The sequence below is a fragment of the Melanerpes formicivorus genome, unplaced genomic scaffold (assembly GCF_026170545.1).
Source record: "Melanerpes formicivorus ecotype bairdi unplaced genomic scaffold, bMelFor1.0.p_v2 SCAF_75, whole genome shotgun sequence".
NCBI classification, from domain to species: domain Eukaryota; kingdom Metazoa; phylum Chordata; class Aves; order Piciformes; family Picidae; genus Melanerpes; species Melanerpes formicivorus.
This window is the reverse complement of record NW_027142427.1, coordinates 803,453-819,372: the sequence shown is the minus strand read 5'-3', so window position 1 is coordinate 819,372 and position 15,920 is coordinate 803,453. Positions and strand designations below refer to the sequence as shown.

The following is a 15,920-nucleotide window of genomic DNA, read 5'->3' as shown; positions in this document are numbered from 1 at the left end:
GAGGCAAGCCAAGACATTTCTTCCAGGAATTATTTAACCCTGGAAGCACAGCAATGACATCAGAGTGTTTTCATGTTTCACTTCACTGAACCTCTCGGCACATTCTTCTCAAACTTTTCTGTTCCACCTATTTCTGATCCTTGTGTCTTGCCATGGGGTATCAAGCACAAGCTCTGTGAGGAGAGGCTGAGGGAGCTGGGGTTGCTTAGCCTGGAGAAGAGGAGGCTCAGGGGAGACCTTATGGCTCTCTACAACTACCTAAAAGGAGGTTGTGAATAGGTGGGGGTTGGTCTCTTCTCCCAGGCAACCAGCAACAGAACAAGAGGACACAGTCTCAAGCTGCACCAGGGGAAGTTGAGGCTCAAGGTAAGGAGAAAGTTCTTCCCAGAAAGAGTAATTGGCCATTGGAATGTGCTGCCCAGGGAGGTGGTGGAGTCCCTGTCCCTGGAGGTGTTCAAAAAAGGCTTGAATGTGGCACTTGGAGCCATGCTTTAGTTGTCATGAGGTGTTAGGTATTGGGTAGTAGGTTGGACTTGATGATCTCTGAGGTCTTTTCCAACCTGATTGATTCTATGATTCTATGACCACTGTTGGGAAGATATCAGTGCAGTGTGGAAAGGCTGCTGATCAGGTTTTCCATCACTGAGTTAGAGCTTGTAGTGTGCATTATGAGATAATGAGTTGGCCATAAAGGTGTTAATGTGACTTCAGATAAAAAGATAGATGTAAACCTAACAGCAATATGTGAATTCTGTCTGAGAAGAGAAGTTAAGACAAGCAGAAATCAGAGCAGGTTTGTATAGAAATCTTGCAGTCATAAGGATGCATCAACAGCCAAGCTGATGGTGAGATGGGTCGTGACTTACACAGATATCCATGCGATAATGCAAACTTGATGGGGTGCTTGGTGCCATGGTTTAGTTGATTAGATGGTGTTGGGTCATAGGTTGGACTTGATGATCTCAAAGGTCTGTTCCAACTTGGTCCATTCTATTCCAAACAGAGTCTAAAGGTAGAGCTTGGAAGATACCTGCTTGTGCCATTTCCTAGCAGCTGTTAAAGCTTTGGGCTCTCTTTGATGTATGTGGAATGGAGAATTATTTGGGCATTTGTTTTGGTTTGGTTTTTGATTCCTTTTCTTTTGGTTGATCTGGGGCATTGGAAGTATTTTAGTGTGCATTGAATCTTTGGACCTAAAGTGCAACTGTCTCCATTGCAGTTTGTAATAAAGCCTTTCATCTATTCAAGGTCTTGGAGTTAGGTGTTCTGGCTCGTTGTGTTTTGTTGTTTGTTTTATTAAATGAAAGCTTTATGTTAGAAAAAGCAAAACTAAAGGAACAAGTCTTGAGCTTGCAGCAGAGTGTAGGATGATTTGTGATAGAGAAATTCAGTCCTGGGTCTCAGAAGAGCTCCTGGGAACATTCTTTGCCCATGTGGGTAGGGTTTGTCATGGCAGGAACCTCCTCTGTTCCCTGTAATTGCAGCCCAAATCCAACACAAACTCGCATAGAGCTGGAAAACAGCTCCCAAGGGAAAGGAGAATGGCAGAGCACTGAACATGTCAGAGTGACTTCCCCTGTGGAAACACATCTCACCATGCTTACATATTTCTGCCAACCTCCAGAACAGATCAGCAGTCCAACAAGCTAGCAGCTTTCATCACAGTCTCCTGAGGGCAGGAATGGGAAGTCCAGGAGGTATTAGCTTTTAGTCTTCATCTGTCACTTGAAGGCACTCATGGGCTTTGCTGATGAGCTGACGTTTTTGATGGTCCTTCTGCTTTTTGCATGAGAAATCAGAGCTGTTGCATACTATTCCTCCCCAGGTTTAAACAGTTAAACCTGTGCTCATTTGTACTGTCATGATGTCAAAGATTTGCTGGATTTGGACATTGTTTACATTAAGAAATCTCTTGGCATTTAAGGCTCCAAAACAGAGCACTCTGCTGTGGACTGAGAAACATCTCTGACTCCGACACATTCGACTTTGGTTTCTCAGTGTCACTTTGCCAGTGACAGAATGGGGACCTTTGTTTGCCTTGGCCACTGCATAAAAAGCCCAGGATATGATCAAGTGGAGTGAATCACTCACAAATGTCTTATTTCTTGACTCTCCGAGGGTGTGTAACGCATTTTTGGGACTGCTCTCTGCTCCTTTGGCTTTTGTTACAAGTCAGTCAGTCAGGGGAAAATCAAATTCTGAGCTTTCTTAAAAGGAAGTGGAGGAATGCTGGAACACACTGGGGCTCTGCAAATGTAGGTTTAATCATTTAAAGAAATGTCTTTTGGCCAGAAGCTCTCAGCAGAGCTCGCGAGTTGCGCTACAAGCCATGCGACTACATCATTCCCACAACTGATGTGAATTAGCACCCTTGTTGGCAGTGTGAGCAGAGAGACCCTGGCTTAGTGAGTATGAGGGACTAAATTACTTTCAAATTCATGGTGACTTCGTGCAGCATGGCTGAAGTGTCCTAGGGGTGACTCCTGATGGCTGCATCAGCTCCTTACACAGTGCAGAGAGAGACCTGGGCATGTCCTTCCTGCCTTGTTTTTTCTGTGCATTCAGCTCTGCTATGGAGCCAGGCAGTTGCAAACACCTCCTGCAAACACTTGCAGTGTGCCCAAGGCAAGCACACACTCCCCCAGGCAGCAGCAAACCAGGGGAGCGTGTTTTCACAACGCAGCACGTGGTAGAACTCCCTGCTGCAAGATGTCACAGGGCAAAAAGCACATAGAGGCAGAAGTTTGAGCACACTGATGGTGAATTGGTCTATTCAGAGCTTGCAGTGAGATGTGATGACCTGGGTGAAAATGGGGGTCACTCAACCATGCAGAGCTGAAAGCTAATGAAGGTAGTGGAGGAGCATTGTTCTGTCCTTTCTTAGTGTCATTCATATATATCTTTAAATACCTTCAACATTTGCCATGGTCTGCAGTTGGAGCCAGGCTACTGGGCTACATGGATTTTAATAAACCTGTGGGTGGACTTCTTGCCTCCTTACTCTATACATCTAACATATCCTGGAAACAGTGTTGGACTCTGACAATAAATTGAAAGCTTTGGAGGGATTACACTGCCTTATTGAGTCTGTACCCAAAGCCCTTTGAGGGCTCCCATTGACTGCAGTGGGATTTGGTTGAGATCTCAAGTATATAGGACTCCCTTAAGTAAACTCTTTCAAGGCCCATACATGCTGCAATACTTATTGGGCTCTTTGTTACTTCTGTGAATAGGAATGCGACCTTTACACTTCTAGCAAAGAGCCCTGAATTACAGGACTAAATCTTCATCTTTTGGGAGAGATAAGGTTACCATCACAGCTCCTCCCAACTCTTCTGTGCAGGTGGCTGGATGAAGAAATTCCTGAATCATTGCTATTTTAGGTAGATAAGCACTGAGTGTGCAGTATAGCAGCTTCAGTGCACTACTTCAGATCTTCATAAGCAGATGTCCATGAAGAATGATGAGCAGGGTGGCTACCTGGGGTTGTATATTGTTCCAATTAATGAGTCAAAGCCCTCATAATATTCTTTCTGCCACTGCAGGATCATTCAGATATCCATGCATGTAATAGAAATGGCCACAGTGGAAGATGAGACTAGCAATTCATCAAAGCTTTCTTTTATCCACCCAGTCCCTTGGCCATGTGAAGGGAGGGAGGGCTAAAGAAGATGGAAGACCATCCTGGGCTGTATGCTGTCTCTTCCTTGTGCTATTGCCAAAAGCTGTAGTGGGCTATGTGGTGAACTAGAAGTACCTGAAAGGAGATTGTAGCCAGGTGGGGGTTGGTCTCTTCTCCCAGGCAACCAGCACCAGAACAAGAGGACGCAGTCTCAAGCTGTGCCAGGGGAAGTTTAGGCTGGAGGTGAGGAGAAAGTTCTTCACAGAGAGAGTTGTTGGCCATTGGAATGTGCTGCCCAGGGAGGTGGTGGAGTCACCATCCCTGGAGGTGTTCAAAGAGGGATTGGATGTGGCACTTAGTGCCATGGTTTAGTTAGTGCTGAGGTGTTGGGTGACAGGTTGGACATGATCTCTGAGGTCTTTTCTAGCCTTATTGATTCTATGATTCTATGAATAGCTGAGTCTGATATCGAATGCATAGCATGCTTTTCTTGATTTTGGAGCTGGTCTAGCTTCTGGTAACCTTGCTTCTCAAACCTGTTGTTCCAACAGGAGAAACTCAAGTGAGTGAGAGGAAGAGTTTGATTGACAGTGCTGTTTTCTACCTGTCTTTTAGGTCACTTCCTGGGTAACAACACTGTGATTGATGTACTGAGACAAGCAGGATTTGAAGTGGAGCACACCCCTCCTGGACAACCAATTGGAAAGTAAGCAGCTGCCCACAGATTATTAATCACTTTCTCTCCTCTTCTTTATTCTCACCCTTTTTCTGTGACTAAGCGAGATTATTGCGTTAGCATAGGAGGTGGGCGAGGGCGAGAGGAGCCTCCCTTTCCCACCCAAGTTCCAGACAAAAAGTGCATTGTGTAGCATCCATTGTGTGAGTTTTGGAAACACGTCGAGCCCCAGTGGCTGGGTTGTTTTTTTTCCACTTGGGGACATTATTCATAACACAGCTGCTTCACTATACCAGATTAGAAGTGCCACAGTTTGTTTCTGTTTTCAAGAAGCATCTCATTCAGCTTCTTCTCCCCCACAGCTGTTTTGTCTTTTTCTCTCCATGGTATTTTAGTTGCTTCTCTATTGCAGGGCAGTAGGCTGCTACCAACCACTTTTTTTCAGTCCTCTCTGTCAAGTGGCTTTTCTTCAGGTGGAATTTCAGGTTTGCCTGAAAGACCAGATTTAGTGTAGCAGATGCACCTTGGAAAGCCTGGTGGGTAGGTAAAAAAGTGATTCAGTATTCCCTGAGCTTCTCCATCTGTTTGATCAAATATACTAGAAGGATTGATTACAAGGCAAGATAAAATATGACACAAAACTGTCCCTTGTTGGTAAAACAGACTTCCTCTCTTTCCTAGGCTTTTTGTTGGCCATTTAAACGAGGTCTTTGTCTAAAGATATCCTGGACAATAAAACTGGAAGGGATGGCAAGAGACCTTCTAGCTTTGCAAAGTTAGCCTTTCCCCTGCATTCTGCAGATAAAAATTGGCCAAGATTGCTCTTCCATAAGATTGTTATCCTCATTAGGAGAAAGTGTTAGCAGCATGCTCCTCTCCCCAGTGGGCAGACATGACATAGTCCAAATATGAGGTGATTTTCAATATGGAGGATTAGTTGCAGGGCTAGTAGACCATGTCTGAAAAAGCTATACTTAATATAGCTGGGAAATCTGGCTGATCTGAACTTGTTTGTGAAACATCCACAATGATTCCTGTAGAATATAATATGGCTCAACTGTACCTAAGTGTCTTTGACAGAGCATTTATCCTCAGTGCTTCTCGGAATATGTTGAGCAGTAAAAACACAGTCTTAAATAACAGTGGGGAAGTGAGGAGGAAAAAGCTATCAAACACAAGGAAGAGGAGATTTAGTTCAGAGGAGGTTTCAGAAGTGCTTTGGCAGAGGCAGAAAGGCCAGTGTGGCACAGGGCAGAACAGTAAATACTGCAACTGACTGGAGCTGGAATTTTTAACTAAAATCACGGGAATATCTGTGTCTAAAAATGCATCAAAACAGAAAACAAACAAACAAACAAAATCAATCCGTACCAAAACAGCTAAGCCGTACCATTCCTAAGGTCTCTGACAAAGAAACTCTCCTCTCTGGGAAGCAGACACCTTTCCTCAGCAATTTTCATTTAAGTTGAAAGTATCATCTTCCCATGAAAAGTATTTCAACTGGAAATTGTGAAACTATTAATTTATGATCTGTTTGCAAGCCCTGGAGAAGAAAGGAAGATACAGTAGAGTGAGAGAAGTCCAAGGACAGCCTCTGTTCTTATGTTCTGGGGACACATCTATACACATCATCACAGGCTTGAAATAACATAATGGGGCAGGAAACTTGAGGTGAAGCCACTGCTGAGCAGTGACTTATTTGCAGTATGGGGCACCTCTGCATATGCATTTCCCTACCTTGGCAGCAGTATCTGTTGTTCATGGTCCCTGGGGGAAATGCACTTGACAGCACTGCACTAGTATCCTAATTTCAGCCTGGTCTGATCTGAGCATTGAGCATACAATGCTTTATTAAAGGGTGTACTGTTGTGCATGAGTAGTTGACTGAATTGAGAGAGAGCATGAAGAGAGAGAGCATGAAGTGTTGTACTCTGTAAAAAGTAGATGGTCTGTATGTTCTCCTGTGGTCTGATGATGCAAGCAGACCAGCCAGGCTTAGATGAGAATATAGAAAGGGAAAAATAAATGGCATGGTAAAGAAATCCAGAGTTGCTACTAAATTGCATTACTTGAGGTGCAGAAACAGTAGAAGATTAGGGAAAGTTAAATAAAGGTAACTGAATTGTGTTCACAGGAAACAGCTTGCTGCCTTTAGAAAAAAATGAGACTCCTAGACCTTCCTGCATCAGGGACTGTATTTTCTTTGTCCTACAGCTAGGGCTGGAGATGACAGAAGTACTTGGGGCTCCCCCTTAGAAATGAGGAGGCTGCTGCAAACCACTTTGTTTTCAAATAGCTTGTATTTTATTATTTTTATAGAATCATAGGACTGTCAGGGTTGGAAGGGACCTCAAGTTCCAACCCCCATGCCATGGGCAGGGACACCTCACACTATATCAGGTTGCTCGCAGCCACATCCAGCCTGGCCTTCAAAACCTCCAGGGATGAGGCTTCTACCACCTCCCTGGGCAACCTGTTCCAGTGTCTCACCACCCTCACGGTGAAGAACTTCTTCCTAACATCTAATCTCAATCTACCTATTTCTAGGTTTTTTTCCATTCCCCCTAGTCCTATCATTACCTCACAACCTCAAAAGTCCCTCCACAGCTTCCTTGTAGGCCCCCTTCAGATACTGGAAGGCCACAATAATAGTTGCTGGGCAAAGTGCAAAGGACAATCTAGTCAAACATGGTTACGACAGAAGTTGGTGGCATATTCAGAAAGCACAGCCAGTTAGTTGCTGTGATGTTTGGGCTACGCTGCTGCAACTGAGAGTCTTAAGGAGCCTTGCATTTCTGTTTACCCTTCTTCCTTCTGCTCTGTTTCCTTTTTTAAAAGATGAAATAATGTTTGAAAAGAGAATCATAGAATCAATAATGTTGGAAAAGACCTCAGAGATCATCAAGTCCAACCTATCACCCAACACCTTGTAACTAACTAAACCATGGCTTCAAGTGCCACATTCAATCCTTTTATGAACATCTCCAGGGATGGTGACTCCACCACCTCCCTGGGCAGCACATCCCAATGGCCAATTACTCTTTCTGGGAAGAACTTTCTCCTCACCTCCAGCCTAAACTTAGATAACATCATAGAGGGCCCAGAGAAGGAGCTGCTTCAGGATAGTAGCTGTACTAACCACACATGTGCACAGAGAAAACAACTAGAAGCTCTACAAATTTTGAGCTGCTTGAAAGCAGAAAGCTGGTTTGTGGCTGACAGAGATGCAGGTGGCTTTGTCTTGATTCTTGTGGAGCAATACATGAAATAAGAAGTATTTCTGCTGAAACCCAAAAGAGACATTGCTGCTTTACTTCCAAGTAAGTTGTATAAAGGACTCAAGCCCACTACAGCGCATTCTGGCACTGAAAGTTGAAAATTGGCCAGCGTTCAGGGAACATCAGCTGGGCTAATGTAAGGGATTGGTGGGGGTGGACAGCACATGGAAAAAATGCAAGGGTTGGAAAAAAACCTGAAGCAGCTGCATTGCTTATGTTCTGGCCAAGAGAATTCATAAAAAGGGATTGCTGTGGACAGATTGTGTGCCGAAGGACAAAGAGCAACAATTTGAGCTGGCACACAGGAACGTTTGAAGGTATACTGTGTGGAAACTGAGAGTGGGTTTGGCTGGATGTCAATGATTTTTTGATGGTAACTTGTAGGGACAGTCTTTCTCAGGTTAAGTCAGAAGTCCTAGTATTTGATGAAACTAAATTGAGCAAAGTGCCACCTTCTGCTTACTACCAATGCTGCCTTTTCTTTAATATCTCTGTTGTTAGAAGAGTGTGGTGATGATGTTGTTATGAGTCATAGTAATAGTGTTGAAACTATTAGTAATCTGATCTATGCTGTTCAATAATGATGAAGCAGTGGTCCCATAAGCAGGTGAGGTGGTCTGGTATGACATTTAAGCTCTGCCATCCATTTGATTTTCTGAAAGAACAAGAAAATACCTTTTTAGTAAACAGCTAGTACTTACTTGTGTATCAGAAAAGCCTTGGGGAGAGGGAAACAGGAGAAAGACCAGAGCTGTCTATGCTTTTGATTACATACAAGCTGGGTAAAGGCAGAAGATTGTTGGCTTCCTCTGTCTGTAATGCTAAACGTGGTTTGTGAAGCGATTGGTCTTTAAGCTGACCAAAATGAATACCTAGAGTCTCACAATTCCATTGTCTAGTGACAAACAAAAATGTGAGCCAAATTCTCCCTCTCTTAAGGTACTGGGGAAAAGTAAAGTGAGACTTTGGCAGGCTGGAAGAGACAGCCAAGACATGGAGGGGTTTGTTAGCTCCAGAATCAATGAACTGGTGAAGAAAAGTTCATGTAAAGTCCATTTATGTGTGCAGAGCTATTTGGGAGCTCTCACCAACTGGATTTCTCAAATCCCCTAGTCACCTGCTGGCCTTGTGTTGACCTTCCTGAGCCTCTTCGAGGATCTCACCAGCCAACTATTGAAAAGGACTTCTCTACAGCTCTCTTTCTTTCTGTAAAAGAAACTGTTGGTAGTCAGCATGCATAACAATGCCATAAACACTCGAGAACTTCTCCTCAAGTTGGCGTCATTTGTTTACTTTGTTGCCTGAGGGAAAGTGTCCTGAATCTGTTTGCATGACAACTTTCAACAGCATTCATATCTGCTTATTCTTTTGCTGGCTGTCCTTCTTGTCCCCAAATGAGACATTGGAAAATGAATGGCTCAATCAGTATCTCATTGCTTTGCCCTGAGATAAGACAGGCAACTTTTTTGTGGGGCTTCTGCCAACTGGCCATCCCTGCTCTTCTCTGTCCTTCAGAAGCAGAGCTGCTGCATGCTTGGGGTGGGGAGAGAGGAGAAGATGGGAGAAAGTTTCCCCTCAGATGGATTCCAGTGCCTTGAGCAGATAAAGGGCCACAGCTGCTTCACATTTAATTGGAAACAGCCAAATTGCATGATCAATCCCGGAAGCACCTGTGTCCACGATGACTCTATTGTTACTGGGTTCTCAGAATCGGCCCTGACCTTGTGCCACGCGCCAAGCTCTGACGTACTGCTCGCCGTTCCCTGGGTCAGAGAAACAGGCAGCAGTGCTCATTGCCATCAGGCTGCTCTTCCTGATATTATACACCACGATGCCTTCTTTCAGACAGGGAGAGTTCAGGGCAACATTTTATTTCTGCCCATCAGAGAGTTAATTGTAAACTCTCTGAGCTCTGCTGTAGAAATTAATTACCCTTCCTCCTTAAGATTGAACTTGCTGGCCCAGTCAGAGCATGTCTTTACTGGAGCAGCTTATTCCTTCCTTTCTTTCTGAAGCAGAGCTTGCTCCTTTTCATATAGCATCCTACAGGTGTGGCCCTAGCTCTCCTACTCAGCATTGTCTCATGGTTGCAGAACAAGAGGACACAGAATCAAGCTGCACCAGGGGAGGTTTAGGCTGGATGTTAGGAAGAAGTTCTTCAGAGAAAGAGAGATTGGCCATTGGAATGTGCTGCCCAGGGAGGTGGTGGAGTCACCATCACTGGAGGTGTTTAGGAAGAGACTGGATGGGGTGCTTGGTGCCATGGTTTAGTTGATTAGATGGTGTTGGGTGATAGGTTGGACTCAATGATCTCAAGTGTCTTTTCCAAGCTGGTTATTTCTACTCTACTCTACTCTACTCTACTCTACTCTACTCTACTCTACTCTACTCTACTCTACTCTACTCTACTCTACTCTACTCTACTCTACTCTACTCTACTCTACTCTACTCTACTCTACTCTACTCTACTCTACTCTACTCTACTCTACTCTACTCTACTCTACTCTACTCTACTCTACTCTACTCTACTCTATGGTGGAAGTCTTTACTATGAATGCTTTCATCTTCCCCATGGGATGAAAACACACCCAGTCTATGCATTTCATTATGTCATGATCCCTAAACTTCACAAGGGGAGAGAGGGGAAAATGTTTGACATAACAATCCCCACGGCCTGAAATGGGTAAAAGTGCCAGTTCAATGGATTAAATCCCAGAAACTTATGGGTGTCATCAGAACTCTCCAAAGTCCCCCAGTAGGTGTCAGATTCCTTGGAATGTTTAAGAGGGGATTGGACATGGCACTTGGTGCCATGGTTTAGTCATGAGGTCTGTGGTGAGAGGTTGGACTTGATGATCTTTGAGGTCTCGTCCAACCTTGGTGATTCTGTGAATGCCTAGGCAGCTTCAGCTTTCTGGTAAAAGCCTGGCAGACTTACACCATTCTGCTTAACTGCTAATGTTCAGGATATCATTGGGACAATGTTAAAGTTGAAGTAATTCAAGTAAAATTTTGTTTAGAAAAGAGACAAGTGGGAAAAAAAAATAAATAAGAGAGCTGTGACACTTTCCCTGGAAACAACTGTGATCATTGAGAAAGAAAGGACTAAGGAGATGTCAGCCCATTTTTGATCCCATCTCTTCTGAGACAGAGAAAAATGCACACTTTTTCCTTTTTTCTGTGAGTGGAATAATCTCCCCATTGGGGTGCTGCAATTCTTCATAGTCCTCTTGTAAATCTTAGGATGTTTTGCTTGATCTGAGCTTGAAGCTCACACTCCCTTCCCTAGCTTCTTCCCCTCAGAAGAAAAGCAAACCTATTATTCAGGGTGTTTTCTCTGACAGCATAATGTGGAGTGAGAGGTGTGTGGGGATTAAAACAGGGTTCATTTGTATGTACTGGCAAATTTATTGCCTCATCTAAGGTTGGAAAATATCACTACCTAATGCTTAAAATATTTGCTGATGAAAATACGCACATTATATTTTCACGGGATTCCCAGGTGCCTTAAAAAGATCCTCCTTTGCAATTTAATTGTCTTTGTGTCTGTAACCACCTTACAGCCACAAAGTCTGAGCCAGTTGGTGTAACTTCCAAGGGGAAAAGCTTGAAGAAAATTCTCTACCAAGAGGTGGTAGAGAAGCAAAGTCAACCTACAGGTTCAGGGGTGACCTTATTGCTGTCTACAACTACCTGAAGGGGGATTGTAGACAGGCAGAGGTTGGTCTCTTCTCCCAGGCAGCCAGCACCAGAACAAGAGGACACAGTCTCAGGCTGCGCCCAGGGAGGTTCAAGGCTGGAGGTCAGGAGGAAGTTTTACACAGAGAGAGTGATTGCCCATTGGAATGGGCTGCCTGGGGAGGTGGTGGAGTCACCATCACTGGAGGTGTTCAGGAGGAGACTTGACAGGGTGCTTGGTTGCATGGTTTAGTTGGTTGGGTGGTGTTGGATGATAGGTTGGATGCGATGATTTTGAAGGTCTCTTCCAACGTGGTCTATTCTAGTCTAGTCTAGTCTATTCTAATCTTAATGATTCTGTCACTTCCTGAGCAACCCGTGACTTAGGGCCAGTGCATCTGCAGGTTCTTTAGGTCACCTTTAAATGCTGAACACCTTCACAAAGAGTGGAATTCAGCAACTTGCTACACCTTGAGTCCTGTGTCCAGTTCTGGGCCCCTCAGTTTAGGAAAGATGTTGACTTGCTGAAACATGTCCAGGGAAGGGCAACAAAGTGGAGAGGGGTTTGGAGGACAAGCCCTAAGAGGAGAGGCTGAGGGAGCTGGGGTTGCTTACCCTGGAGAAGAGGAGGCTCAGGGCAGACCTTCTTGCTGTCTACAACTACCTGAAGGGAGGTTGTAGCCAGGTGGGGGTTGGTCTCTTCTCCCAGACAGCCAGGCCCAGAACAAGAGGATACAGTCTCAAGCTGCACCAGTGGAGGTTTGGGCTGGATGTTAGGAAGAAATTCTTCCCAGAAAGAGAGATTGGCCATTGGAATGGGCTGCCCAGGGAGGTGGTGGAGTCACCATCACTGGGGGTGTTCAGGAAGAGACTTGATGGGGTGCTTGGTGCCATGGTTTAGTTGATTAGATGGTGTTGGGTGATAGGTTGGACTCCATGATCTCAAAGGTCTTTTCCAGCCTGGTTAATTCCATTCCATTCCATTCCATTCCATTCCATTCCATTCCATCCCATTCCCTGGGGAAGGGCAAGATGCTGTTGGTGAAAGAATACAGAACAAAACTTGCAATGATTTTGTGCCTGGCTTGTCCTCCCGGTGGGACATTCACTTTTCTCTATAATCAGATTTTATCCTTGGCAAAAATTCTGTTTTCTTTGGGGGGGAAAAAAATGACATTTTTTTTTTCATATTCTGCATCATTCCCTTCCTTGAGAACTTGCACACAGGGCCGCTGGGAAACCTCAGCTTGCATCCTTCTGCTCAAGGGCAGCTCACTCACTGAGCTGTCCTGAAGCCAGTGCTAAAGTTTTTAGGGTTTTGGGTTTTTTTTTGCTGCTCTGCATCCCATCAGTTTTGAGAGATCTGTGTCTCATACTCCATAAACTATCTAATAGTCAACTTACAGAGCCTTAGAGACCTGAAAAGTTCAGAGCTCGTTCTTGCTTTATTTCCTAGCCAAACTTTGGAGTTCTTACTTCCACAGGAGGAGCTGATTTTTCATCCTCTCTCTGCTTCCTGCCAACTCTAATGCAGATCCTTTCACCCAACGTTGTTAGTACAAGATCACAACTCTTGTCTATAGTTACTAAAGATCAAGCTGATCCAAACTGCACTGATGTGAACAAGGCTTCCATTGGTACCAGTAGCTTTTAGAGGTCATCATTAATATGAGATTGTTACTGATTCTCTCCTGTCTTTGGTTGTGAGGAACCATAAGGGAGTTGGTGGAAAACTGAGGATATGTTCACACAGTTGTGTGGATGCTTACTGCAGTCACTGTTAAAACAGTGGCTTTTCCAGAGGATTGCTCTTGGATGTGCTAGACAGATGGCTCAACTTGCTTGCAGGAGGTGTCTGACTCATTTTAGGTGACTAATCAATTTTGTGAGATGAAATCCCCTCCTAGTTGAAGGACTTGGGCCTCATGTTCAGTTGGACAGTGTCACTGGACTCATTTAAGCCTGGGGAAAAATTGCACCATCCCCTCTCCAGAGTTACACTGAAATGGTAAGACTGAGTTTGTGTTTGTGTATTCAGCCTGCACTCGCCCTGTGGATTGATAGCCTCTGTCCCAAGTGATATCAATCTGGGCTGAAGTGCAGCTGCACTTTGTAAGAGCTCAGGGGGCACAAAGGTATCAAGTGGTACTGTGTGATTTGAAAGATGTCGTTTATCTAAGGAAGTTTGTGGTCTGTTTGCTGTCACTCTGCAGCGCCAACTTCCCTTACCTTCGCTATCAACGTTGTCAAGCAAAGAGACCTCACACGTTAGGACAGATAGCTTTTCCACTTCAGAGCTGACTTCTTTTCCTTCAGCAGGAGGGCTGAGGGTTGTGTTGCAATCCATAGAGCTGCTTGATTCAGCGTGAGTGTAATTGCTAGTAATTCTGCTTACAGGGAGCTCTCTAACATGCAGCGGCTCCCAAGGAGGAAACGGGGTGGGGAAAGAGAGAGAATTAACTTTCTTATTGATACTTCCAATTAAAATTCCTTCAAGAACAGAGCCTTAAAAGAAACCAGTTGGGGATGCAGTTTTCTACATAATAATACACTAAAAAGTACACTTTCCATCATTCATGAGTGATCAGGTGTTCATAGGGACATTCTTAACACTTTAAATGGAGTTTGAAGCCCTCCAAAGCAGCACTGTGTGACTTTTAGCATGGCTAAAGAACTCTTTGTGGGTGGATCTTGTTGTGGCAAGCTGTGAAATTTACTGAAACCTCTCTGAATTGCCCCCACAAGTAGGTCTCTCATAATTTGCATTAGCAATGTGATCTTGTGCCATTTCTTGTCTACTTGATTGCAGAATAATCTCACTTTTAAACCATTCATGGTAATTCAGCCAGGTCGGGTGGCTTGACACTGGCTGTGACACAGCTTTGGATCTGCAATGGCTGTGTAGGTGTCCCTGTAAGGAAATCTTGGTGAAGGGTCAGACTGAGAAGCTGTGTATTAGCTGCTGCTTCTAGTTAAGTGCTAGTAGTAGGAGCAGGAATGACAAAACAAGTAAGTTCTTACAACAGGACAAGTGAATTAACAGCAGTGAATGTATGAAACAGTTGTCACAATAAATAACTTTGATTATGACATTTTGATGTCATAATCATTGAATCATTTTTATGAGAAGTCCAAGTAAGCTCACATGTAATCTGTAAAGCATGTAAAGAGTTTTAATTCATCCAGTGAATCATGTGTTGGGATTACTGTATCCAGCTCCAGATCAGATATACTTCAGAAAAGCTTGAAGGTTTTAAGAATCCTTCCAAGAGTTAAACTGATCTCCAGAACCTTTGGAGGTTCACCCATCTCTGGAGCTTATGTTCCATGCAAGTGAACATCATGCCAATCTGTTTCCCATTTCCTGGGGATTAAACTGCTGTGTTTGATGACTCAGGAGTTCCCAAGAAAGCAACTCAGTCACTCTGTCTGGAGCAGCCTCTGGTGTCTCGGAGGACATGTCTTCTCTTGTGCAGTGATTCATGATTGCAGAGCAGAGGATCAGCCCTCTTATATATTTTTTTTTTCCTCCCCACAAAGTTAATTAATAAAACAAATTTCTATTAGTGGGTGTTGAAAGACTTTGGCTTTCCACCTACACTCCCAAATACTCTACGTTCCAGGGAGAGTGAAAAATGGATCTGTGTATAAAATCAGGAGGAAGGAAAAAACGGATCAGATGCTGTATATGGATACAGACACAGTGGCTGTCAAGTGATAAATGGAAGAACATCCTGAATGAAGAGAATTTCCTGCAGTGGTGTTTGCTAAAAATATGCTACTGCAGGAATCCACTCTCAGAATTAACACATGCAGGTTTAAAGAGAAGAAGTGGGGCACAGGGAGTGTCTCCCTGGAACTGAATTATGTGTTTGGGCCTCCACCTTGACCTCTTGTTTAGACAGATGGCTTCATGGACAGCACTTGTTCTGCTTGTGAAAATTGGATCCTCTGCCACTGTCACAGACCTCTGAGACTCCAGTCGGTCAGGAGAAGCACCTGAAGGTGGCCACTCTGGACCTGGCTATGGCCATCTGTCTGCCTCATCTGTAGCCCCCACCACAGAACAACATTTTCTGTCAGCACCAAGAATTAGATTAAGTTTGTACCAGCATGCCTGCAACTTCTTTTGACTTCAGCAAGAAAACACTTGGTCCTTCAGGAGAGCAGAGATGATGGAAGGACTCGATCTGGGTTATTTCCCTGTTCTACTGTTGTGTGGAATAGTGTACCAGCTCATAACTCAGCAGTGCCACTCTCTGCCAGTAGCAACTTGCAGAGGAAGAGAGAAACTTGCAGAGGAAGAGAAACTAATTTGGTGCTCTCATTTGTGAGCCAAAGGACACTGAAGTCTTTCTTTTCTGACTCCTAGGACACACATCAAATCAGGGCTACTAACATTTTCCCGCTAACCTGCAGGAACTCAGCAACAAAGTCATACACAGGCTCAGATGGTATGCAGCGCCCTGTCTGGCCTCTAGATTTGAATCTCCTGTTGTCTGACCCCACACTCACATTCCCAAATGACTCCTGCAAGTCACAGGAATACCTCTGTCGAGACAGCACATCCCTGTTTATGTTCGAACAGCCGATACGAATCTGGAGTCCCCAGCCATCAAAGTGCACATTGAGAGAGATGAGCCCCATGTTATGTTTGAAGTGAGTA

General features: G+C 44.3%; 1 protein-coding gene across 1 annotated transcript in view; it reads left to right on the top strand.

Annotated features, from left to right (window-relative positions):
- The window catches only part of TRABD2B (TraB domain containing 2B), a 357,793-nt gene that overhangs the window by 290,848 nt on the left and 51,025 nt on the right, over positions 1-15,920 (top strand). The window contains exon 5 of the mRNA XM_068163840.1: positions 4,238-4,328. Within this exon, the coding sequence (XP_068019941.1) occupies positions 4,238-4,328 (91 nt within the window). The remainder of the gene's footprint in view (positions 1-4,237; positions 4,329-15,920) is intronic.